The 27766-nt window shown below is 39.8% G+C and overlaps 1 protein-coding gene across 1 annotated transcript in view; it reads left to right on the top strand.

The window, feature by feature from the left end:
* UBE3C (ubiquitin protein ligase E3C) overlaps window positions 1-19608 on the top strand; it is a 72645-nt gene extending 53037 nt beyond the window's left edge. Inside the window, exons 19-23 of the mRNA XM_042043001.1 lie at window positions 3523-3735; window positions 11370-11558; window positions 11656-11722; window positions 12568-12698; window positions 15798-19608. Of these exons, the coding sequence (XP_041898935.1) occupies window positions 3523-3735; window positions 11370-11558; window positions 11656-11722; window positions 12568-12698; window positions 15798-15968 (771 nt within the window). The 3' untranslated portion in view covers window positions 15969-19608. The remainder of the gene's footprint in view (window positions 1-3522; window positions 3736-11369; window positions 11559-11655; window positions 11723-12567; window positions 12699-15797) is intronic.
* The last annotated feature ends 8158 nt before the right edge of the window (window positions 19609-27766 follow it).

The following is a 27766-nucleotide window of genomic DNA, read 5'->3' as shown; positions in this document are numbered from 1 at the left end:
AAGGGTGAGAGTACTTGAAGTTTGAGAAGAGATTAATTTTAAAATGTATATTGGTTAGACTTGCTGGCTTTGATCTCCTGAACCAGTGTATGAACAGGAAGCTCTGATTTAGCCAAACAGAAGTAGACATCTCTCTCCAAGAGCAAGCCAGTTTCTTCCATCAATGTTGTTGCTCATTGGCTGTGAGAGGAAGAAAGAGGACAAGTTCTGTGTGAGAGCATGACCTTATGTTGTATTAAAGTACATACATAAGTACACTCTAATGATGCCGCTTCATACTGCAGCTGATGAATCTGACAGCTGGTTTCCTCTGTAAGAGGTGGTCATCGTTCCCTTGCCTGTCACTGATGCTGGGCTCCTGCCTCCCTTATGTTGATGTTGCAGAAAGCCAGTTCAGAGAGTTCGAACAGGCAAAAAACGAAGCTTGAAATAGGGTAACTTAGAGCTCCCCAAGGCAGTTTAGTATGGAAAAAGAAGGAATGAGGGAAGTCTCCCTCTTGGCCATTAGATAAGCTTTAGTCAGGAAAATCCCCATCAGGGTGGGCTTCCATGGGCTGCTGGCAGCTCAAAAGTTGTGCTCCTGGTGAAACAAATGGTGCTCCTATTCCCACCCAGTTTCAGCCATGGCTGTGAGCTGGATCTTACTCTGATTTGAAAGAAACTTCAGTGTCCATGCTGTGGCCACCAACACTCACCCACCCTACAAACCCCAAATCCAACAGCCCAAACAAAGCACAACACAAATAATCTGCAAATTTTGAACCTTATTCAGGTTGTAATGACCCTGTACGCCTCTAGTGTACAATTGCTTTACTTGCAAGCAAACCCAAGGGAATCAGCAGGTGATTGGGTCCATCGCCCTGGCCGGAATGTGTGGAATCACAGTTTTCAGCAACAACAGGTAGTTTGATCAGTTTATGCTGACTGAGAAACAGAAAAGTTAGATGGAATCCAGAAAATAAAGTTTCAATTTATTTAATCATGTTGTACACAGCATTTCACTGCATCTCTGCACAGTGCTGGGGCTGTAATGGTGGAATTCACCTCTTTGAAACAAACCCAAAGTTTATAATGACTTTATTCACCAGAGTTTTAGTGCATTCTTTATTAAATTTTATTAGGATAGCTTGACTTTCAAACTAATTAAAGCACTACTGTTTGTCTTCTTTCCAAAAATACTTTGTTTTAAATATTGCAATCACTTAGCTAAGAGGGGGAGTAATTAAAGTTATTCTCAAGTTGCACAATTTAGTTTATTTAAAAATGCTTTATATAGTTTTTAGATGAAGTTATAAATGTTCACTTTGGAACTACCTGAAGATTAATAGTGATGCATTTGAAATGCATTATTTTTTTATTGATTCTTAATGTAGTAAATTACTGAAGTTATTTGGCAGCAAACAGAAATAGCCAGTGATGTTGTTCACATTTATTTTCCTGATAGCATCGCAATTTGCATTAATTGCATTGCAGCTGCACTCACTTATATTAAAAAGCTTCTACCATAATTAATCCTTTTTATTTCAAATCATTTTGGCACAATTTCTAGCAATAAACACTCATAAAAGACAGACACTTGAAAAATAACATACAAGTTTCTTCAATATACCTATTGCTGTTTTTTCCTGACAAGGAATTATTGATAGGCTTCTAGGATCAAGTGTTGCAAGTGGTGAAGACTTAAGACCAGTTTGAAAAATGCTAAGTGGATTATTTTGCATAAAAAATAGACAGGTTTTGAATTTGTGTAATTAACCTGTGTTTAGAAAATACCTTGATTTATGTCTACATTTGTATTTCAGTTGCATACATTATGGAAATTTAATTTATAATCCATTTAGCTGATGTGATCATAGTTTTTAGTGCTATCATTTATTAGTCCTTGTATATTAAATGCTCTAAAGGCTTAAACCTGCCTTGTGTAAAAAATTACACCTCTGCATTTACATTTTATGAGTCATAGATGGAATTCCATTTTAAATTCGGGTAGCTTTGATATATTTAAGGAATTACAATAGCTTTATTGTTGCTAATGCAGGAACAGCAAACACTGACCTTACACATTGCAAATTAATGATTTATCCCTCTAGTTTGCTTTTAAAGTCAACTATACAAATGAGGATTTTGACTTCTACACCTTGAATAAATCATATGGCTCTAAATATAATGCACCCTTTGGCTTTGAACTCGTTATTCTCAGGTTTTTTTGCAAGGTCTAACTCACCTCATAGAAAAATGTTCTTTCAAAAGTTTAAGGAATTGTGTATATTTTTCTTAACGTCTTTGTTGGAATATCATTGAGTGATTAGAGCTACCTTTATTCTTCTTTTTTCCGTTTATTTTTTCCCCCTCAGTGTTATTCCTTTTCTAAGTTTCCAGCAGATTCTGGAGGAATTAAGTAATGTCAAAATACTGCTCTTGGAGAGTTAAAAGGAAACAAAGACGTTACAATGATGTTATGTTGGTGATGCCTTTCCTGATGAGCCTGGCAGTGATACTGATGATCTGTAAAGATTTGCTTGTCACTAGTAGAGAGATGCTGATGTGGCAGAGTGGACAATGAGAAAGGCAGCATGTGCTAGGAATGGGTCTTTTTAAAGCAGGGGTCCTTTATTCAGAATAGCTCTGAAGTTACCATAAGTACTTTTTTCTTCCAGTCAAGAAGTTGTTACTGACTTTGTGAAAAATAATGCAGAGATATTTTGCACTTTGTGGAAATGTGCTCATACAGTAGATCAATGTAGAATGGTATTGCTCGAGTTTGAAAATTCTTGAGGATAATTTGAGTTTGCAGTCAAAATACATCTTTCATGAGTGCTTCAAATTTGGGTCAGGTACATGTTTGGTTCAGTAATTTTTTGACATCTGTAGCAGTGTCAGGCATAGAAAGGATTGGACCTGTAATACAGTCAGAACTGGTAAACTCTTGGCTTGGAAATGGTGTTTTGCCTGTGGCATTAGAGCAGTAGAATTCAGCCAAAATGTGCAGCAATGAATCTGTAACGTGCAGGAGATAGGTTTTATTAGTTTAAAATGTACTGGTTTTACAGAGTTATTTTTAAGGGCATGAGGGGGATGAAAGTTCTATGTGTAGTGATGGATATGAGTGGAATGACATTGCTTGTGATGGTGCTAATGGAAGTAGAGATGTTAACTTCTTTTTAAAGACATTCTTGGTGCAGTTGCGTTGTCCTTTAGCAAACCTTGCTTTTCCTGAAAATCTGTGCAGTTTGGGTAAGAAGAGTAATGACAGATAAGCAATGATCTTACATTTTAAATCACAACATAATTAATTTGTGAGATTTGGGACCTTGGTATTTCACAAGAATATTCACATTTCAAATTTTAGATGAATATTCTTAAATTTATGCAGTATCTGAGCTATTTCCATGGCAGAAGAACCTACTCAGGCACCAAATTGAAATGGAATTACTCAAAAGTTGAGAAATAGACAATAGCCTTCAGAATTCCTGCATGTGCAACAATAAAATCTAATGTATTTTTAATTGCTTTATTTTTCAGGCTCTTTATGAAAATATGCTGGTGGAGCTGCCATTTGCTAGTTTTTTCCTCTCAAAATTATTAGGGACAAGTGCTGATGTTGACATTCATCATTTAGCTTCACTAGATCCAGAAATGTACAAAAATTTGCTTTTTCTCAAGAGCTACGAAGGGGATGTGGAAGAACTTGGACTAAACTTCACCGTGGTAAATAATGACCTTGGGGAAGCGCAGGTAAGAATGGCTTTGAAATTTTTTTTCTTTTATCTATGACTGGTGAATCATTACTATCTCTACTAATTAATTTTTTAAGTGTGATAGTAAACAACTGTTAAAGGTGCTGTGAGCCATTAGTTGGGTTTCTGACTCAATATTTGGAGCAGAGAGCAACTAACTAAGTACTTAAAAAAATAACTTTTGATGATTACCTTAAGGTTTGGTCTTTTAAGTAGTAAACTGCAGTGATTATTTTTCAACAGTCATACATATAAAGCTCTATTGCCTGAGAATGTCTCTTGAACAAAAATACGTTGTTTCTTCAATTGCACTTGTAATAATTGCAAAATTTAGATGATGTGTAAACTCTAGAAGTACTGCCTGGCTTTAGAATTGCAGGTAGCAGTCAGAGAGGTTTTAAATACTAATGATAGTAAAGACCCTTTATTGTGGGACAAGCATTGTCTCTGTAACTGCAATTTTCAAAGTAGAGAGCCTGAAGTCTGCCCAACACAAATTTCTTTTTTTTTTGTATACCCACCTCTTTTTTTTTTGAGACATCAGATTAGTCAGAGGGGATAAATGGTGTTCAGTGCTTCTATAAAGCAGTTACTTAGGTCCTTAAATCTGAGTTTTTAACACAGTTGCACCATATAATTTGATTATAGCTTTTATTTGCTCTGTTGTGTGGACTAAAGACCACTCATAGTAGAAAATAAATGTCACTAGAGCTTTAAAAGCCTGTCTTAGTGTGCTAATGCACAGTCTTTTGTTGGGCTTCCTCTTTCATTTTTGAGGATTTAAAATTGAGGATGGAAAACTTACACTGGGTTATGGCATATAATTGGATGAAAAAAGGAGACCTGCCCACATTGTGACGAGCGGCAGCATCTGAATTCAACCTCCTCTCGTGGGGAAGAAACAGAGACTCTAGAAGAGGGTGAGCAGTTCTCTGGGGTTTGCTGCTCAGGGAAGCTGGGACTTTGCATGTCTCCAACACAGCAGCACCACTGGGATGCAGTAACCTGTCCTGCAAATTGGTAGCTTGAATTCTCTGCTGCTGCTTAAGTCATAGCAAGTTTGCTGGCCAAGACTTCTGCTTGAACAGCATCAGGCTTGGATTTTATCTTACTCCTCTGTCATCCATTTCCTGTCATTTTGGAAGATCCTAAAATCTGGATTGCATTAAGTTTAAAATAATACCCTCAGATTTGGGGTTCCTAAAGCATACTAAAGGAGAGAGGCAACAGTTGCCTGATATAAGTAACGTTTAATATTAACCATGTGCCGTATGTCGTTTTCCTCCCTGGATTACACTCCCTGTGTGAAACCATCTGACCTGCACTGTCTTTAGAAAAACACTCAAAGACTTGAGATAAAGACATGATGCAGTGTCGCTGTTGTACCAAGAACGGCGTAAAGAACCACACAAGTCCAAGTGCAGGAATAAAATTGTCCCATTTAATGGATTATAAGTCTGTTTATATAACTTGGTTTGCAAGTGGTGTAATGCTATTGGTTGCTTGACCATCCACCTCTCAGAGTGATTGGCGAATGCTATGACACCCACTTCAAAATAGTTTCTTCAGTGTACCATCACAAGACTGTGCATAACAAGTTTGCACCTGTGAGGTAAAGTCTTGGTTTACAAAAACCTCTACACTGTTTTCAGCTAGCTTGCATGAGAAAAGAAAACTTCACAGGATGCTGCAGAAGCTGGAAAATTCCTCTGCTTCTAACTTTTTAGTATCCACAATACAGATGTACCCAAAAGCACTCTTAGAGTGGCTGCTGTGTGGTACCATGTGCTCTGCCTGGCTGGTACTGAACTGAGGTCTGTAGCACCCAGAGGTTGGTGCAAAGCACACAAAATGGCAGTTTCCAGTATTATGTGGGATCTACAGCGATTGGGGAGAAAGTCTGAATTCTAAAACCATTTATTTAACTGCACTTAAAGTAATAGTTTTGTTGGTCACAGCTAACACAAACCCAGTTTAGTATCTAACTAAAATGAGGGCTGTGGCTGCTGTTTTCAAGATGTCTCATTTGTAATTGTTTGGCATAACTTCTGAACGAATATTTAATATATTAGTGAGTTACTGAGTAACTAGATGAAGTGTAAGTTAAAATAAATATGCTGATGCTGGTTTGCTGTTTTTATACTTGAAGAGAGAACATTTTACCCATGAAGTATCAGCCACCTTTTTATGAGGCTCACTGCATGTTACTGTAGTTCAACAGAACCCATTGGTTCTTGTCACTGTCTTCTGCCTTTCAATGCAACAAGTCTCTTTTTATGCTTCATTTCATTACCTTAATAAACATCATATGGATAAATACACTTTGTCTACTATTTGACTTGTAACCATTCATACTAGTTGATTGTGGCAAGGTAAGGCTAATTCACTTTGGGAAAGAGCTTAATTTGCACTCCTTATGTTCAATGTACATTATATGTAGTTTTCAGCTAAACAGCCACTTTAGTGTTTAATAAATTAGTGCCCAATAAATGCATCATAAATCTATCATTGTAAATAGCTGTCCTCATGGCAGCGTCCATCCACCAATTGTGGCACAAAAGCATTATCTGCAATGAAAAACACATTCAAAAGGGGCTCTATTGCCTCTGTCAGTAATAGAAGGTAGAAATTCTATTATCAGTGTATTGATTCCAATCCTGTAATGTGCTTTTAGACCCCATTAAACTATTGTCAAAGTGCATTCACCAGAAGTTGAAAAAGGTACTTAATAATTTGCGCATTAGACCTGCTAATTAGGGGAGCTATGCCATCAACCTTATCTTCCAACCCCAAATAGCTTTTGATAAAGATCTATCTAATGCAGTGATACCAGCCTACATTTCAACTGTTGGGTCTCATGCAGAAAATGGTGGCCAGTAGCAAAGTCTCTAAGGAGGTCAGCCTATAGTTACAGACAGGTACCTTCAAGCAGCTGTGTAGATTGATTTAAGTTTTCCTCTTATCTTTTGGATGAGATGGTTATGAAAGGTCTGTAAGAATAACAAATTCAAGAAGACACCTTTCGTATTCAGACCTTTGTCCGTCCCTTTTTTCAGTGAGGAAGGCGAGTTTTGTGGCTGTCCAGGGGCAGAGGGAGATGCAAATAAACATTTCCTCTTCCTTCAGAAATGTTGGATACTGTACTCCAGAAACTGTTTGAAAGTATCAGTCTCAAACACTGATACTTGAGAGTACATAGATCAGAAGTTGAGTATGATCAGAAGATTCCATAAATAAAAGTGTAAAAGCACAAACCCACAGAGAAGCACTATAATTATATATGGCAGCAGTTTCTATGAAACCCATCTAGTGTAGAACTTGGTGTTGGGACACCTTCTTGGGCTTTTTAAACAGGTGTGAATGCCATTGCTGTCACTGAAAATATGCTGACTCACCAAAGGGGAGTTCTTTGCCTTTAAATTTCTTCGGGGGAAAATTTTAAAGCCTTAAAAATAGTTTTGAAAGTTTCCATCTTGACAACCTCTTTACTGGGTTACAGTGGCTTAGATGAATGATTTTAGAGGTTTTTCAGCAGCTAAGTAGTTAAGCTGAGGCTGAGCCTTCTCAGGCAGACTCATAACAGTTACAGAAAATGCATTCTTAGGCATTCATACGCAACCTCCTACTTGAACTCCTGCCTGAACATCTGGAAGGCAGGTGACAGGGAAAGAAAGGAAAAAAAACTTCGACTTATTTTCAAAATGGGGAAAAACTGTAGAGGTGATGTGACCAAAAGTGATCAGAGCCCAAGAGAAAAGATTTTCATCTTGTAGGAGTTCTTGGATATCTATAAGAGCTTTGTGAAATTGTGCTGGAGGTTCTGTGGTTCTGTGAAGAGATACATGTCTTATGTCTTCATACGGGACTTCTCTGTCCCGTTTTGGTATTTCCCCTTCATTTTGAAGATGCACTTTGTGAGTAGGGAATCAAATTTGTCTGAATGATCTGAGTACTTATTTAAATTACATCTATGGTTTGATTGCCTTTTAGTACATGCGATTTTGATTAAGAACCAAGTTAAAATGCTTTTTGTTTGTTTGTTTCAACTTAGATCTACAAAATAGAAGCTGAGGTGATGACACAGGGAGGGCTGTAGTGTGGCCTGTCCCGGGTTACCTGGGTTATTGTCTTGCCCCATCTAGTGGCCAAAACTGGATGGACAAAAGTAAAAACGAAGCTTATAAAGTGTTTAAGATGTATTAAGTTGTGCTATGTTTCCTTTTTTTGAAAAGGAACTCTTGAACAATAATTCCTGACTTTTTAGAATTAAATGGGAATTCTAGAATAGTTCCTTTAATGCCATGAAACATTGAATGACTGAAAAGTGGCCTGCATCTACCTTTACTTTAGTTTTGTGCTTACCAAGTGTTACTGTTTTCTGTCTCCTGTTTTACATCTTTCTTAGCCTTTTTGGCATAATATATTTATTATTTGTGCTCTGTTATCCCTTTTGTTTTGGTGTTGGATGATACTTTGACAAAACAATGGTAAAATTAACCTCACACTGACAAACTCCGAAAAGGGATAGTTAGGTTTCTAGAAAACCCCAGGAAATGCAGTTAACAGAATGCTCTACCCTAGCTATGGCAATGCAGGGCTCTGGGGAGGAAGGGAAGCTACAGAAACATTGCTGGATCAGAAATCAAGATTTGCTACTTAAAAATATAAAAATAAAAGGAATAATAGGATTTAAAACCAAAATAACTTTGTCCTGTTTTCTAAAAATAGTGGTCAGGAAGAGAACAACACCTTTTTTCCTTTGTTTTGCAGGAAGAACTTTATGGGGAGAGAATAGCTTTTTATTATAGAATGAATACAGCTTTCCTGACATCCCTCGAGCACTGTGGAGCCAGTGCTATTACAATGCAAGTGTAAATTAATCTGTGTTCTGATTTCTGTTTTCTGGCCTGCAGGGAAGGTCAGACATTTTATTTCACCTAGTGCTGGGATGATCTTAAATCCAGCAGTTTTGTAGAACACCCTGCCAGTAGTTTCCCTTGGCTATTTTAGGAAGGAGATCAGTTCAAGCATGTTTTAGTGTAAATACTGAGCTTACAGAAATTACTGTGTGCACATAGAGGGATATCTATTAGGGTGTTGCTGGTGTCCATATTGTTAAGAGATGCTTGATGAGTTAGGTAATACAAATATGCTTTAATATGGCCTAATTCAGTGTGTCCATACCTCAGAGAGAGGGATTATATTAAATGGTATCAAAACCCCACGGAATTCTGCAGTTCTGCAAACAAGTAGAGAAAGTTTGTAAGGTAGTAAAATATTAGTAATATTGAGGTCACAACACTGATCTGTTCGTGTGCAACATCACTGGTTGCTCTGATCTTGTAAAGCTACAGAGGACAAGAATTTAAGAGGTAAGAGAAAGCCTTCTGATCTTGTTAGGCTTTGTAAAAGGTATTTTATAGGAGGAAATAAAAAAACCCTGTCTTTAGTTCCATGTAAAAGTCTCTGGGAAGATTAACGAAGTTGCTGCCCATTAGTAATAGATCATGGATATATTTGAAGAGGAAGGAAAGAGTTGTTTAAGCTCTTCAACATTGAAATAAGGACAATGGGTATGAACAAACTTTACCAATTGAATTTGAAGTGAAAATGAGAACGTTTCTTGTCAATAATTGGATTAATCTGATGATTAACTTTCCAGCGACAGTAGTAAAATTACTGCAGTGGGATGAAACACAGAGGAGAGAGCTCAGCAGTGCAGGGGCCCCTTCTCATCAGCTGTTTCCACTGTGGTATGGAACATGTCCCTTACTTCTATTAATACTCCTTGTGGACTTCACCAGTAAAAATACCCTCACCCTTAGGGCAGTCAGTGGCCCCAGGCACAGTCATGTACCCTCTGGAAATGGCCCTTGGCTGTGTCCCATGCCAGGCTCTGAGATGGGTGATCTCAGAGAGAGCCCTCCTGGGTCTTGTAACCCTGGTTCTTGTTGAAGGGGCCTTGCCCAAAGGGAGCACGATAATGTGTACAGGTGTGAAATGGTGTCACCTACACTGACACCTTCCTCTTGCTTAATTCTTGCAGGAGTAGGGTGTAAGCATAATCAGTACCTGCATACAGACATGGAGTATTGATGAGTTTTTTTACTGCAGGCGCTAACAAAAGCCAGAAACTTGGAGCTGAAACATTAAAATGGGAAGGAAGACTTATAATAACACCTATTGTAATTCAGGTTGTGGTAGCTTATCAAAGTGCTAGATACTCCATCACAGGATTGCATATCTCTGAAAAATGTGCACTAACTCATCTGTGGATTTATTGAGTTAAATACAGGAATCTCTAGACAGAATCCTCTGGCCTGTGTTGTCTGGGAGGTCAGAATTCATAGATCTTAATGGTTTCTTTTGCCTTAAAGAATATGAATCAAGAAAAACTCTGAATGCTCAAAAGCACTGTGAATTTTTAATCATACCATTTTGCACATTTTGCTTAGTACAAGAGCAGCTCACACTATTAGGCAGCATGTTAGAAAAGAAACTATTAATGTGTTTAATTTTCTGTGCTCTAAAGATGTCATCATTACTACATACTGAAGTGCACAGTTGGTTTAAATGAAGAAATTGGTGACTCCTGAGTGTAGGAAGAAAAAAAGAAACAAGAGTTCTGAAGAGTTCTGGAAGGTGACAGTATCTCAGCTTTTCAGGTTTTTTTAATTCTTCTCTGAAGTACTCTAGTAATACCTTCCAGTTGGGTTGCTGCTTAACAAAATTAACCTCATGTAGTAAAGAGTAGAATATGTGAAGGCCTCTCCTGTTTTAGTAACAACTATCTTTGATCCTTGTTTATTTCTTAATGCAATTACAGTATCTTTAGTTTTGGGGTTTTTCTTTAAAAATTCTTCCACAATGAGGTACCTTGGTGTACCTGAAGGACAAAAGTTGAGCTTCCCAGTAGAAAAACAACCCTTAGGCTTGATTTGTTTGGTTGGCTTTTTTACTTTCGTTGAATGTACTGAGCGTATACAACAGTACATTTTCAACAGTATGAATTGTGAATGCTGAGCATTCTGCAAATCAGGCTTGTGTCATACTCTGAATTTTGACTCAGTGGATGTTGCTTTTACCATAATGTGACCCTGCAGAATTCACCAGCAGCAGACAGTTATTAGGGAAGAGCCCATCCAGGTAAGCACAGCTTCCCTAATCCAGCTGCAGGGAGAGTGTTCTGTGTGAGCTCTGTGCTTTTACAGGCTACTCTCTCTTCCAGGGTACTTAGCAGTGAAGCTGGGGCAAGCTTGCCGAGGAAGGTATTTTCACCTCAGTTCTTGTCTGACTTACGTTGGTGAATTTGGTGTTACAGACGGCTCCTATAAGAGAGCTCTGACTGTGCTGAGTCTGCTTTCTGGTGATAACCCATGGGACTGTGTGATGAGCTGCATTGGCAGCTGGAGCTCTGGGTGCACAGAATGTGCTCTTACACATAACCAGAAAAAACACCTATCTTTGTAACTCCTCGTAATCTTCTATCTTAGTTTGAGGTGAATATTCCTGAGTGTGTTCTAGTGAACTTCAAATGGATACATCACTTCCTAGAATGTTTTGCAGCCCCATGTCACGGTTGGAGCAGAGCAGTGCAGTTTATCAGGGTGATGGGAATTGCTGTGTTTGTAGGTGGTTGAGCTGAAGCCCGGTGGAAAGGACATTCCCGTCACCAGCGCTAACCGGATTGCGTACATCCATCTGGTGGCCGACTACAGGCTGAACAAACAGATCCGGCAGCACTGCCTGGCTTTCCGTCAGGGGCTGGCCAACGTGGTGAACCTCGAGTGGCTTCGAATGTTTGATCAGCAAGAAATACAGGTACTTCTCCTTAAAGCTGCAGAAAACAATGGCTCTAAACAGAAATAATTGCTGATTTTTGCCTGTAATGTAATGGTCTCTTTTCCTTTGCCATTAGGTTCTGACTTCTGGTGCACAAGTTCCTATTAGTTTGGATGACCTTAAATCTTTCACAAACTATTCAGGTAAGCATATTTTGCTTAAGTAAAAAAATCTATTATAACTGACTTGGGAATAAATGAACTTGCTTTTTATCTTGCCTTTTAAGAAAAAGTTGCAGGGCCATTCTTGTTACTTTTGGCCAAATTTGGTAGATGGGACTAAATTTCAGAACATTGACTAAAATTCCAACACAGTTTTATAAATGCTGGGAAACTGAGATATACAGTTTATTTTATTCACACACTTAAATGCAAGTTTATAGCCAGATAATTCAAGGGTGTTTCTTTTCTAAATTAAGTTAGTTGATGACTGTGTCTGGTTGATCTGAAAACAAGTCTGCAGATGACTTTGGGGATAGCAGTTTGTACCACCACATTCAGATATGTACTATTTCTCAGGCAGTCTGAAGAGAAAGATCATAGTTTTAGCTTGTAAGAATTTTTTCCCTGCATTTATCATGAATGTAATCAAAATGTAGCTACCAAGTCATCAGTTCACGTCTGGGCTTACTTCAGGGTAAGTGGATTCATTCAGTAACATCCTGGGTCTTGCAGATTTAGTGCGTTCTTGGAGTGAAAAGGCAATAATCCGAAGTTACTAGCTAAATGCTAAACTAAATAAAATTAATTTAAAATTCGATTCAGTGAAGAAAACTGCATTTAAGAAGCTGAGGGATATAGTAGCCATAGGTAAACAATGAAACTGAAATTGCAGGGATCAGAGACTTGTAGGTACTGGGAGTTAGCAATACAAGCCTGCTGGTTATAATATTTTCCCCAGACTTTTCAAGATTGATGCTAGGTTTTCTGAAGAATTTATTTCTTACATAAAAATATTCTAGCTGTAAATCATTTAAATCTCATTGTAGGTGGCTACACAGCAGACCATCCTGTAATTAAAATATTCTGGAGAGTTGTAGAAAGCTTCACTGATGAAGAGAAACGTAAACTACTCAAATTTGTAACGAGCTGCTCTCGACCACCTCTTCTGGGGTTTAAGGTATGTCTTCTGGCGTCCTGGCAAGCTTTTAGAAATGCTGCAGATGTTGATCCAAGTTTTTCTTGTCTAGGAATCTACAATTTGAGAATACTCATCCGTGACTACAGAAATAGCTTCAATGTTTGCATTTGCATGTATAATAAGTACAGTTTTAAAATATGTAATGAAGTGTTCTGCTGCTTTCCATTTTAACTGCGAAATTTGATAAGCTTACAGACCCATTGATTAGAGCACTTGCTGCATGTGATGGAAGGTCCTTGCTGCCATTTCATGTTACTGTGCCGAAGCAGAATTGCTACCAGTTTGAAGCAAAACATTGAGTTAAGCATAGTGCCTTCTAAGTCAGGCAAAAGAGAATTTAGGATATAAAAGCAGCTATTAAATTTGATCCTCTTAAATTAACCATTTGAAGCAGGACATACATTGTCTTCTTTTCTAATTCCCATTTGTCTGCTTATAGGTCACAGCTCATTACCCTTAGTAGCAAAATATTTAGCTGCTGTCTCCAGATTGCTATTTACAGGGAAGCTTAAGTATGAAGAAAAATTTTCTGTACTGCTAATGAAACTAAAGAGAGACCAAGGCAAGGTGAAGACATTTTGAACCTAAGTTGTGGGGATATTCTACCCATGAATTTCACTGGACTGCAAAATTTTGGCTAAGAACCAGACATCATGTCATTTCCCCTAAAATGTGGGAACATTGAGTGCTGTGGAGTGGTGTTGCCATGTGGATAGGCAACATCCTTCATCTTCAACATCTGTAATCTGTAGCTCAGTTACACTCCTTTTATAGACACCCGGGATTGGAACTGGCACTTTCAGTTGGTAACTGGTCTGACTGTTCCGTGTGTCAACTTCAGGATGAAATGAGTCATTTCTTAGACTCCCAAAAACATGCTAAGTAGATCCCCTTTAACACTAAAGACTGTCCATAGATTTGATACGGAGACAGTGGAGATGGCTTTTGAAACACATGAATCCTGTCTAGGGTATTTGTTGATTGATTTATGTGATTCCTTATTTAAAAGTCTGCAGGCATTTCTCCTAAACTCCCCAGGTCCGTGTGATTATCACTGTACAGTATTCTAGCAATGAATGGGATTTTACAGGACAGCAGGAAGAGCAATTGGAAAACTCTGGGATGAGACCAAGATAAAACAGTGCACGTCAGTCACGTGAGGAAGGGAGAATTGGGAAACAACTGGGGAAACCATTTAAGCAGAAGTTCCCATTTGTTGTCATCCTCTTTTAATTACAAGGGGAGGGGAGGAAGTGCAGATGTAGGTACCCAGCTTTGAGGTAGCCAGTGTGACATTTGAAGAGATGGAGGAAGTGAATCGAAAGTCTAAAGATATTAAGGCTGACAGTGACACATTTGAAAGAAGCTAAATGTGGAAAGCTGAAGTTTGTGCATTCTCTTGGGAGATGGGCCACAAACTGACTGTAACATATGTGGCTAGGAAAAAATGGAAGCAAATTAGGCACCAAATTTTTGGCATGAAAGCAGTAAGTTAAAAGATGAATTCACTGAACAAGGGGCTTGCATGCTCAGCCACATGCAGCAGTGTTGGCAGAGGAAAGCAGCTGAAAGGGTGTTAGAGCTGCTCTGCTGGGCAGTACCGCAGGGTGGCTGCAGCAGGACCTGTTTCCAGGGATTTACCTCCAAACCACGGGCTTGCCAGGAAGTGTCTGCCAGAAAGGGCAGTGTGTGACTGGTATTGTCATCATCAGGAATGCCTTCATAGCCCATGACAGTGTGGTGTTTGGAGCTTTGAAGGTGCAGACTGTGAAGCCACGGGAGTGCTGAGTATTACCAGCTAAGTAACTGTGGGAACATTTTTTTGTTGATGTGAGACATGAGCACAAACCATCTTCAAAATGTGTTTGCAGTTTTAGTGTGTGTGTATTTTTCTGAGAGAAACACAGTTTCTGGTTCTCACTCTGAAATTTTCTGTGTAGGCTTTATATTGTGGGACCAGCATGTTTTCTTCAAGTTGGTGCACGTTGATTTAAGATTAGGAAATACCTTGATGATCGCAGTTCATAAATAACACAGTCTAGCTTTGCATCATTTAAAAATTCTAAACTTTCATTGCCAGAGTCAGGTTCAGAATAACACTTACTAAAGCTAATTAAAGTTTAATAAGTTTAATAAATGTGATTGTTACAGACAAAAAAAAAAAATCATTAAAGTGTGGTTGAAAATTGTTAAGTTCCAATCAGGTCACATAATAAATCGATGATACTTTTCCCTTCCAAACCATTGCAGTTTCCCGCTGTACAGTATTTAATTATGCAACAAATGGTGCCCTTGGCATGGCATTTCAATTTAGAATTCCATTTTTAAAGCTAGAGTAGGGGAATTCAATTAACATTTTGAAAGGAACACTAAAAATGCAACATTTTAGCCGTGAAATACTTTTAAGGCCTCCATTTGAACAATAATTTAGCTTAGAATCTCACTGACCTTTTGCCTTTGGAACTGGAATTTTTTTCCAGTTTCTAAAATCAGAACTTTTTAACCTCAAGCAATCATTTGATAAATGAATACTTTCTTGCCAGCAAAAGCGGTGCTTTGGAGGTAACAAATAAATATATTTTCCACTATACTCTTTCTTGGAAGAAGATAAATGGGATACTTTTTAAAAAATTAAATATTGCATACAAAATGTCTTTAAAGTGTGTCCTTCAGATCAGTAGTTAACACATCAGAAGAATCATCAGGGTGTGACAAGTCTATGTCATTACAGACTCACTATGCACATTGATTGTATGTTTTTGTAGCATTGTAAATTTGTACGCTAGACTGTATGAACAATAACAAATCATTGTATTTTTCTTAGAATCACATAAATTGCTTTGTGTGTTGCAAATTAGTGGATCTTGTTGGGACAAGGCAGAGGGAGACACTACGCAATTCAAGAGTGGTTTTGGTGCTATGAGGAATGAAAGAAAAGCCATTTGAGTGTCATTGTGACAGGTTTTCATCTAGTGGTTTACTTCATAGAAATGTGTGCCAGCTGCTACAGGGTAGATTTTGGCTTGTATACCTTTTTTTGATACGTGGTTGTTTTTTTGTTTCGGTTGCATTTTCCAGGAGTTATATCCTGCATTTTGCATTCACAATGGAGGATCTGATTTAGACAGGCTGCCTACTGCCAGTACCTGCATGAACTTGCTGAAGCTTCCCGAGTTCTACGATGAGAATCTGATGCGAAGCAAGCTCCTCTATGCCATTGAATGTGCTGCTGGATTTGAACTCAGCTGAGCCCAACTGATGCTGATTTGGATGATCTGCAGAGGAACGAACCAGTGCCTACTCTATAAGCAGCACCCATACCCAAGCAGTTTTAAGGGAGTTCTGTCTACATTTCTGCAGTTCTTGTGTTTTACCAAATGCCCTCGGATAGGTTTCATTTCTAAACATGATTTCTTAGTTAGCTTTCATTACTGAATATTGCATTGACATTGCTTTATGACTCAAAACAATGAATGCTGTGTGCAGCGTGGCTGATTTCTGTGTTTATGTGAAGAAAGAGCACATTTAAAGAACAGTGACATCTCAGTGAAATTAACCAAAGATGAAGCTTTGGCTTTGTGCTGTTCAAACATAAATAATTTTGCAAACTGGCAATAAAGTTGTGTACTCTGCGGTGCATTGGGATGAGACAGGGCTAACATCCTGTAATTAGTCTTTTAGATGGAAGGCAAGCAGATGTTTGCAGATATCCCAGAACTCAGAGGATGAAAATGCTCATTACTGACAACCTAACAACTTACGCTGTAGAGTTGTTTACTCTATCATCATAGAGAGATGGGCAATCACCAACCATATGAAGTTCAACCAGGGGAAGTGCAGGATTCTGCCCCTGGGATGGGGCAGCCCTGGATGTGTGTACAGACCGGGGAATGAAAGGCTGGAGAGCAGCTGTGGAAAGGGACCTGGGGGCCCTGGTTGATGGCAAGTTGAATGTGAGCCAGCAGTGCCCTGGCAGGCAGGAGGGCCAAGCGTGTCCTGGGGGCATCAGGCCCAGCATGGCCAGCTGGGCAATGGAGGGGATTGTCCTGCTCTGCTCTGGGCTGGGGCGGCCTCACCTGAAGTCCTTGGGGCAGCTTTGGGTGTCAGAATATAAAGAAGACATGAAGCCAGTAGAGAGCATCCAGAGGAGGCCATGAGGGTGGTGAAGGGCCTGGAGGGGAAGCCGTGTGAGGAGAGTCTGAGGTCATTTGGTCTGTTCAGCCTGGAGAAGAGGAGACCCGTTGCAGTTACAGCTCCTTATGAGGGGAAGAGGAAAGGCAGGCACTGATCTCTGGTGACCAGTGACAGGCCCTGAGAAACCAGCATGGTGCACTGGATTGGGGAAGGTTTAGGTTAGGTATCACGAAATGGCTTCTCACCCAGAGGGTGGTTGGGCACTGGAACAGGCTCTCCAGGGAAGTGGTCACAGCCCCAAGGCTGACAGAGCTCAAGGAGCATCTGGACAATGCTCTCCAGCACTTGTTGTGACTCTTGGGGTGTCCTGTGCAGGACCAGGAGTTGGACTGGATGATCCTGATCGATCCCTTCCAACTCAGCATAGTCTATGATTCTGTTTTTGAACTGATTTTGTTTTATACTACCTTCCCTCAAGATGGTAGGCACTGAGATAAAATGGGTGTAATATTGCATTTGTGCTTTCTGAAACACCTCGAAGAAATAGAATTTGCATTATTTTAAGTTCAACCTTTGCTGCATCCTTATCACGTGGACACTGTTCTGAATGGATGTGACTTTCCAGGTTTTTCTCTGTTCTGTTTCTGTCTTTTTTGCCAGGTTGGTTGGTTGATTTTAAATGAATCAGTCTCCTATTGCATACACAGTACATAGAGAAATCATCACTTTGGAAAAATATATATGTAATAATTATTAAAATTATTTGAACCAAAGTTATCAGGCTTTATCTTTTATATTTGAAGCCTGTGGTGGTCACATTCCTTTTCCCTATCATTTCTTTCCATCTTAAATACCATATCTGTGCCGTAGACACTAATCAAATTAACTTTTTTTGGTGATTAAGCAGCTTTTATATCCATTTCCCTGCAGTATTTCTGCTGAGAAAAGTAAGTGTGAATATGCTGCTTAATATAATTTGATATCTAGGGAAAAAATTGCTTTCATATGGAAGGAGCTGATCCTCTAGTAGTAGGCACATTGTAGGGTTTCGTATGCAAACTGCAGTGAGTTTAAAAAAGGAATTACAGTTCAGACTGTAAGATTCGTAAGTCCATCCCTCTGAACTTTGCTTTTATATTTTAAATCATCGAAAATTACAATCAAGTTTGTATTCATCTCTTATGCAAAAAAATATTTTGCTGTTACTGGAAACTCTGCTGGATTTCCTATTTAATAAGCAGTAACCAGCAATATCCTTTTAAATGTGGGGGAACTGAGTGGTTTTAAGATGTTTACTAGTAACCATATAAAAATGTATAATTTCTTAATTTGGGTAATAAATGAAGTGTTAAAATACTATTTGTAGTCTTGATGTACAGAAATAAAATGATTGGTTTTCTTTTTGGTTTTGCTTTAGGCTTTTTATTTATGTTAAATGTTACATACCCAACCTATTCTTTATCCCAAATTCTTTTTTGTATATTTTTCTACATAAATTATGGAACTTGTAAAAAAGTTGAAAAAGAGATTGGTAATAGTGAAACTGCCTCCCCCAATTGCAAAACCTGAACACTTCTTTTAGATGGCATTATTTATTTTAGAACCTAATGCTTTAAATATTTTGAGATTATTTTTCAATTCCATTATTTTGCTACATTGAGTAGTGTTGTATCTGTATTTTGTAAAATTAAATTAAATTTTTCTATTAAATATTTGTATTTCGAAGATTGTGTTGGAGTCATGCCAAGTACTGGTGACTGGTAATGTCCACTTTGTGCTTTTGAAAAGGAACCAGTGCCCACTAGTGCTGTCTGTGGCCAGGAAAGCAGCAGGTGCCACAGGGCTGGGGGAAGGGTGACTTGCACAGAGCTGTAATTGCAGGAATCACCGAGCTGCAGAAACCTTCAGGAGAGAACTTGAGTTTGCTGAAAATACTCTGATGTTTTATTTCTTCGGTGTGCAGCACTTGGTGCTCTTGTTTGTGTATCCTGTACATGAGGTGTGACACTCTGGCACAGGCAGGGCATCAGAGCAGTTGTAGCCCACATTTCACTGTGTGCAGGCTGGAGCTCTGTGCAGCTTCACCACCTTCAGAATCCAGACTGCAGTGAGAGGAGAGTGGGGCTTTTCTTTGGCAACCAGTGCTTCCAGCTCTGCCAGCTGTTTTCAGAGAGGCAGGACGAAGCATGAGTTCCTGCTTTTCAATGATCTATTGCTGGATACTTTAAGGAAAGGGAGATAAAGGTGTGAGAGGTAACATAGGCATGTCCTGAGGAGCTGGGGAGTCGAAATGATCTCTTGTAGCACTTATGTAGCAAGAATTGTTTCTGTATGAAACTGGATTTTGTGGATTTTAAAAGAAGAGTGAACTGTCTCCCTGTTGTGATGCTCCCAGAATTTAGGTAGGCAGAGGCAAGAGCACTCTGCATGCAAGCAACCTGAAATACCATTGTAGATTTGATCATCGTAACTACAGCAGTAGTAATTATGAGTTTGGGGTTGGTTTCTGTACAAGACAGCCCTTCCTTAAAGTAAGTTTCTGTACTACAGTGTTTCATCCTCCTAGTTCAGTACTTGCTTTTTGAAAAAGCAAGCATTTTCTGATTGGATTTTGTTTTCAAGTAAGTTTGGGTTTGTAATTTTGTAACCTGTTCTAAAAACAGTTTTGTCAAGGTCTATATGATGGAAGAGTTCACAAATTTTTCATCTCTACAAAGTTCAAAGGCGTTAAAAGTTGAATAAAGACATAAAATTAGCACTTGGTCTCTTTATTTCAATGAGGTTTCTTTCCAGATGGGGGCTTAGTCCTATTACGTGGATTAAAAAAAAATAAAGCACAGCAAACCAAACCAGGAGTAATGAGCCTTGTCCTTTATCTCTGTTGTCTTCCGTCATGGTCCTGAAAGCCAGACTTGTATAAATCCCACAAAACTGATTTCTAGGAAACATTTATGTATCTGCAGAAGATGAAGGATTTTCCTCCAGTTTCATGTGTAAACACTGAGCTGACAGAAGTTTGATTTGAATAAGGAGGATATCTTCAGGTATTTTTTGGGGAGGTGCTCCATGATAATAATATAAAAGAGCTTCCTGATGCTATTAGTAGAAATGTTGACATTTTTTGGCATCACTTGAGTAATATAGCACAAACATACCTAATTTAATCCTATAAAGGGGTTTGGAATTCAGAGAAAACACTTTTGAGTGCAGTGAGCTCATACATTTCAGTTTCTACCAAAATCTACTAGTTAAATGCCAGTGAGACAGCACATACTCTTATCACCTAAAAAATACTTACTAAAAATAGTACAGCACAGAAAAAAGAAAAAAAAAGAGGAATGTTTTGTTGGACCTGTAATATTTGCTCATATACATGAATCTGTGATAATAATGGTTTGTGATGTAAATGCTTGTTACTTTTTTTTTATGATGCTTTTGCCTGTCAGTGAAGGAGAGAAGAAATGAACATGGTCTGTAAAACTGATCAGGATATCTATATTTTTATTGACTTACGCTTTTGTGAATAAAATAATTTGAGTTTTCTTGAAACTCTGCAGAAACACTCTTTCATTTTTTGCAGCAAATTGGGCATTCTCTTGTTTAAGATTGATAGTACTGACTAGGTTCTAAAAGAATCTAATATTAACTGCTTGTTGGTCTTGAAGTTAGTACTGTTGGAACTGGCTGCCCATGCCAGTGGTGGGGTCACTATCTCTGGAGGGATTTAAAATCCCTGGAGATGTGGCACTGAGGGACATGGCTCTGGTGGGCTGCGCAGTGCTGGGTTAATGGTTGGACTCAAATCACCACTAAGGTCTTTTCCAACCTAAACATTCCTATCTATGGTTCTACTGCTTTGGGATGGTTCATATCTTCAGCTTTCGAGCTGTGATTTCCCACTCTGCCAAGGAAGGTGCAGCTGTGAGTTTTCCCTTTGTTTAAGGGTGTCTTTCAAACAATGCACTTGCTCTGCTTTGTAAAAACTTCTTCAGAATCTTTGGAAAGAATAAAACTGCCAGAGTCTGAGAAGCTGTGATTCATAGTGAAGAATGCTACTCTGTCTGCAAACACATACAAAAATGTCTCTTTCAGCTTCTGGAATTTTAGCACATGTGGGCCCCTTTGAAGGTGCAATTTAATTTTTATCTCCTTTGATAATTAGGCTTATCTGCTTCCCTTTGCTTATTTATTATTGTCATTGCTAAATAGACTTTTAGTTCCACTTTAGTATTTATAAAGTTAGTATTGTTCATATTTGTTTTTGAATACTTAGAGCACATATGCTTCAGCTTACCTGCTACTAAAAACGTAGTAAATGTAAAATTACAGAAAACTCCTCTTGTAGGGCATTTCATAATTTGTAACATTAATAAAAACACAAATGCCCAGATATGTGGCCTGTTTTTCAGTATGTATCTAGTAGTCTGGAAAGGGCATTAAATTTCTCTTGTGTGTAGAGAGACAACACAAGGCAAAAAGTGATGATGAAGTTACACCAAATTAATCCATTACAGAGAACACAATGGCTGGAGTCAGGAGGAATGTCTGGAGATCACCTACTCCAACCCCCAGCTCAAAGCAGGGTCACCTACAGCAGGTTGCTCAAGACCTTCACCTGTTGAGTTCTGAATGTCTTCTTGAATGGAGAATCCACAGGTTCTCTGGGCAACCTGTTTTCAGTCTTCAATTAACTTCACAATAAAACATTTTTGATCAGGTTTAAACACATTTCTTGTATTCCAGTTTGTGCCCATTGCCTCTTTTCCTGTCACTGGGCAATACTAAAGATTCTGAGGCTTCTCCAGGCTGAACAACTTCAGCTCTCAGCCTTTCCTCATATGACACAGCCTTCTGCCCTGCTTGTTAGTGAACCCAGCAGCATCTTCAAAATACCTTCTGTGGACTTTGACATGACTGGGGACCAAGCAGATAACACTGAATCTCTTCCTTGTCAGATCCTGTGGTTGTTAATCAGTGGCACTTACCAGGTAGGGTTGGATTTAAGACTTTTATAAGTTTCCCTGTCCACAGCTCTGCAGAATCATACATTCTGTTTGCAGAGTTGGTTCATGTATTTATAGGAGCAGCATGCTCAAATTTCCTACTATATTTAACATCATTCTTTTCTGCATTCCCAGAGCAGCTGTTTGTTCATTCTGTGCAACATTTAACTGAAAGTAGTTTTGCATTATTTCTATTTTATTCTTTGTTTATAGTTACACATAGTTCTTGACTGCTGAAGAAAGAAACAAGCATTCACCAGATGGTGTTATTTCAGAACCTCCTGCTACTGCTGCTTGCCCAAATGTTAGACCTGGGAAAAGCATCTCTCCTCAGTTGCTATGTAGTTTTGCTGTATGTTGTCAAACAAACCTTCTGAAGGAATTGTTTCCTTCTAGCCCTTGTCTCTTTACTTGAGAATAATTGTTTTCCTTACAGCTCTGTTTTTCTTTTTCCCCTCTTTCAGGCAAACAGCAGCAGAGCTCAAAGTTCTGCAGAGATATTTTAGGTATAATTATCTGGTAGATCCATCTGGCTATTGATGAAAAATGACATAGAATTAACTAATATTTGGCATTGTCACATGGACACAAAAGCGTACCCCTGATCAAGTTAATGAATATAAATGCTGATCAAGCTGTCCTTGCAAAGGATAAGCACTTGGCATAAGCTGTGAGATCATCTGACTGCCCCCAATAGTTCCTGGGTTGTTGTGTGAAGACCCAAAATAATCAGCAGAATACATATGATATTTCCAGGGGAATTGGCAAAAACATCAACTATCCTGAAGCAGTTTAACCACTTTCAAAAGCGCCCACTTGGCTCAGGCTTTTGCTCACAAAGGAGTCCAGATAAACCTGCAGCCTGTAGATTACCTAAGACACACTGTATCAATGAAAATTGAGGTTCTGCTCGGCAGGAAAACACTGGAGAATGCAAGTGAAAATGGGTTATTTTGTGCCTTTAGTGCTTCTACTGAAAGTTTTAAACACTAGGTGTATTGCCCATATTTCAAGTCTAATTGTTTCTGATAAGCTATCAGCAAAAAGTTAATGCTTACATTTAATTAAGTGGCACTTTCCAGAATTACTTTGCCAACAATACTATAATTAGATGACATGAGAACAGTCTTTGATACATATGCTCATATTCTTTGTTAACACCAAAAATAGAATCTGTAAATCTGTAAATAGGAAAACTGGATGCATTAAGCAGCAGGGCAGAGCAGCAGGCCGGGAAGGCTACAGCCATTACCACCTCAGGAGAACTAATATTAATGTCTCTCTAATGCAGCATTTTTAAGCATTTCTTGTGTTCTGATGGGCTTTATATAATTGACCTCCATAAATCATAAAACATGGTTTAAAAAAAGAATCTGGGAACTATGTGAATTGCTAATACCTCCTGGAATGCTGCCACGTTATTTCCATCATTAGGTTATAGCTACCAGTTAGGCCTGAATTCATCTCACTTAAGGCATCTGTGAGGTGGCTGTCGAGACACTTGTGGAGAAAAGGCAGCCCCGGGACAGAGCTCGGGTGGGCGGTTCCTTCTTTACTGAAACACATCTCCAAAGAGGGTGGAATGAACTGTGCCCTGGAGGTGCCCACTCCTCCTCTCTCTTCACAGTCAATGGCCTTAAACTGGATGTTTAACTTTGAAACAGCTGAAGTTAGCTGAAGTGACCAGACCTTTTCCTCATGTTCCCAAGGGAGAGTTGAAAGTTCTTAAACAATTAAGATTCTTTGATAGCAGCATTTGTTCTGACTCAATGACTCAGCACTTGGATATCAGCCTGAATCTTTGATACCAGCTTTAACAGACCCACCAGACCTTCTTTTGTTATTGGAATGTTGATGCTCTGCCAGCAACATCAGATTTAATGCCCCTTAACACAGTACTCCAGGCTTCTGCTGCAAGCAGCTAGCCATAAAAACATAGGGCACTTTGACTTCACACTTTTGCAAATACTTTTGAAGGTTTTCTGAATCTAAAAGCTTTTCAGTTTTATTAGTCCTATAAATAGATCTAATTAAACATGTTAATGAGACAGTTATGTAATCCTTTTGGATTTCAGTAAAACCTTGGATACTGTCTCTCCCAGGATCCTTCTGGACAAAATGTCCAGCACACAGCTGGATAAACACATCATGTGAAGGGCGAGCGACTGGCTCACAGGTCGGCACAAAGGGTTACAGTGAACGGGGTTACACCAGGCTGGTGACCTGTCACTACTGGGCTTCCACAGGGCTCCAGCCTCAGCCCTGTGCTCTTCAACATCCTCATAAATGACTTGGAAGCAGGACTGGAAGGGAAACTTAAGTAAGTAAGTTTGCCAAGGACACTAAATTGGGAGGAATTGCTGACTCCCTTGAGGGAAGAGAGGCCTTGCAGAGACCCAGACAAATCAGAGGGCTGGGCAATCACCAACCATATGAAGTTTAACAAAGGGCAAGTGCAGGATTCTGCACCTGGGATGGGGCAACCCTGGATGTACTGACAGACTGGGGAATGAGAGGCTGGAGAGCAGCTGTGGAAAGGGACCTGGGGGCCCTGGTTGATGGCAAGTTGAATGTGAGCCAGCAGTGCCCTGGCAGGCAGGAGGGCCAAGCGTGTCCTGGGGGCATCAGGCCCAGCATGGCCAGCTGGGCAATGGAGGGGATTGTCCTGCTCTGCTCTGGGCTGGGGCGGCCTCACCTTGAGTGCTGGGGGCAGTTTTAGGCATCACAATATAAGGATCCAGAGAGAGTGATCACAGGAAGGCTACAGAGATGGTGGAGGTTGTAGAGGAGAAGCCCTGTGAGGAGCAGGTGAGGTCACTTGGTCTGTTCAGCCTGGAGAAGACTGAAGGGAGACCTCATTGCAGTCTAGAACTTCCTCCTGAGGGGAAGAAGAAGGGCAGACACTGATCTCTTCAAGATTATTCATGTCAAGATGATTTCAGGTGGAATGCTTGGTCATTTACCAAGGTCATTTACCACCACCAAGGGGAGCCTGAACCACAGGTGGGAGGTAGAAACTTCTTCCTTTGGTAGGAGCAGTCTGATGGATGCTGGCTTAGAGGCAACCTCAGCCTGGAGTCTCTGGAATTACTTCCCCCCAGTCCTAAAACTGAAATATGAATAGGAGTTTTTTAGCTGTTACCTCTGTCCCATTGTTTCCTAGTGTCACCAAACCTATGGAGGTTCCGTGGCACTCTCTGCCAGGCCGAGCTGCCTCCTGCAGTGATGGTGAGATTGGCTTCTGCAGGGTGCAGTACCAGAGCTGAGCAAACCTGGTGCTCACAAGTGTGAGGGGGAAAATCTCAGAACAGGGGCACTGGGGAGATTCACGCAAGTGGCTCTGCAGAAGCTGGCTCAGGTCACATGGATCAGAAGATCCATGTAACAGAGATCAGAAAATTAAATAACATGTCCAATACAAGCAAACTTCCAAAAGTAAATAATTCTTGTTACTGTTCAGTGTTAGAAATAATTGGAGCTATCAAAGATCGTAAGTTGAAAAAAAAGAGGTGCCCTAATAAATGATATTTGTAATTGGTGGCTCTGCAAACTGCCCATTCTGCAAAGTCTTGGGAAATGTCTTCAAGACAAGCATAAACCAATTAAAATATGTTCTGAATTGAAAAAAACCCCAAAACTACACAATCTTTTGTTTCCATCTATAACTTTGTTAGGAAACATTTATTTACATTCTTGGTGTTTTGCTGTAGAAAATGCCAAACTGCATCTTGTACAGCTCGCCCTGCCCTCAGCTGTGAGCAGGCACTTCACCTTCTCATACCTTCCTTTCTTCAAATGCAAAATTGGTCTCTACACCTTCCCAAACAGCATTCCTATATCTGAAGGATGCTAAAGCAGAGCTATGCTGTCTAGAGTCAGAACAGTGTTAGAAAAGCTACGGGCAAATTAACGTAATGATAACAATTGTGTTAAAGAAGCCATGGTCCTGGTTGCATTGATGCAAGCAGTGTTTTGATTCCAGCGCTGTAGTTCCACATGGAATCATGCTTCTTTGCTTGCTTGGATAAACAGAAAGTTTTATGGTTGGCATCCATCATACCTTAACTGTAATATAAAATCTGCTCTTTAAACTACTAAAGCAAAGAAATTGCCTCATGAAACTTCTGTCTTGTTTACTGCAGCTCAGGTTTTAGGACTCTTCATACTTTTTTTCTCCCTGTAATCGGTTATGAAAGGTTGGGGAAAAACCTTTATTTCCACATGAAAAAATGTTTAAAGGATTAAATCAAAATTTTATATGGTCTCCTCCCACATCACACAGTACTGACCTGACTTTGCACTTGCCAGGCTGTGAATCCTTTGAGGTCTGAACCTCACCCATTAGGAAGAGCCAGTCTAACCTACTAATCCTTTGGGTCTTTTCTTTCGAAGTGGATCAACAACTTGGACTTCACAGCTACTTGCTGATGAGAAACTAGTAATGGAGTGAGGCGTCTCTTTGATCTAATTTTGAAGAATTGTTTCCATGACCACAACTTAGCATCAATAATCAACAATATTTCTTTTGAACCTTGTGTTTCCCCAAAGCACCAAGCCTGTACTTAGGGTTGTCCTACTACTTGTCCTGCTGTTTTGTTTTACGTTTTCCTCTGCATTATTCCAAGCTGGCTTTTGTCTTTTTGAACTGACCCCACTCCCACACAAACACTTCCTAAATAATGAGTAGCCTTTTAATTGACTTTATTTGGGAAGCACACATTTTAGGTGTGGAAACTCTCTAACTTCACTTTGGTGATCTATAAATTAATGCCTCCACTTTTTAGATAAGGGGCAATAATTTTACAGCAATTTAAAGCATGGATGAAGTCCACATTTTAAAAATAGAATAACTTTGCTGCCCTATACTTTGCTCTCAGCCATGGCACTCAGAAAACCACATACTCAAATATAACCCAAAGGATGCTCCAATACATTCACCCAGCGCAGGACTCTGTTCAGGTGCTACATGGAGAGAGAGGAATCTGGCCTCAAAGGAATTGTGTGCCAGAGTTACAATTTTTGAGACTACAATTAAACATGCAACGGGGAAGAAATTTTGTCATCTCACCTCTACCAGCCAAACTCATCTATTCAGAGCGTTTCTTAAAATTATTAGTTGTTTTTTCACCTTTTCCTACACCACCACACCCAGGCATCACTTTCTGCATTTCCCCTCACAGAATCCCAGAATGGGTCAGGTTGGAAGGGACCACAGTGGGTCATCTGGTCCAACCTCCCTGCTCAAGCAGGGTCATCTCAGAGCACATGGCACAGGATTGTGTCCAGAGGATTCTGGAATATCTCCAGTGAGGGAGACTCCACAGTGTCTCTGCACAATCTGTTTCAGTGCACGGTCACCTGCACAGTAAAGAAGTTCTTCCTCACGTTCAGGTGGAACTTCTGTGCAGCAGTTTCTGCCCATTGCCTCATCTCCCGTTGCTGGGCACGACTGAGCAGAGCCTGGTCCATCCTCTTGGCACCCCCAATTTCCGAGAGTACAATAAGACACAAAAGGGGAAGAAATTCTGTCATCTAGCAGCCAAACGCACCTATTTAAAGAGTGTTTCTTAAAATTTCTCTTTTCGGTTTTTTTCTTCTCCTTTCCCCTCAGCTGCACTCCTGGCCATTGCTTCACAGAATCACATCGTCAATCAGGTTGGAAAAAAACCTCTAAGACCATTGAGTCCAACCTCTAGCTGAACACCACCACGTCCACTGGACATCCTATGATTCTGTGGAGCAGGAAGCGGACGTCACTCAATTGGGATGTGCGGATCCCCACCCGCACGGCGACCCCGCCCCGCCCGCAGCCCCCTCCCCTCACGAGGCCCCGCCCCCCACGAAGCCCCGCCCCCGACGGCCGCCGGCAGGGGGCGCCCTCCACTCACACGGGACGCCCGGCGGGGCCGT

This window comes from Corvus kubaryi, unplaced genomic scaffold, assembly GCF_017639235.1.
Source record: "Corvus kubaryi isolate FWS band 111438036 unplaced genomic scaffold, C.kubaryi_AGA036_p1.0 37398, whole genome shotgun sequence".
Lineage (NCBI taxonomy): Eukaryota > Metazoa > Chordata > Aves > Passeriformes > Corvidae > Corvus > Corvus kubaryi.
The sequence above is the reverse complement of the archived record's forward strand: the minus strand, read 5'-3'. Positions and strand labels throughout refer to the sequence as shown.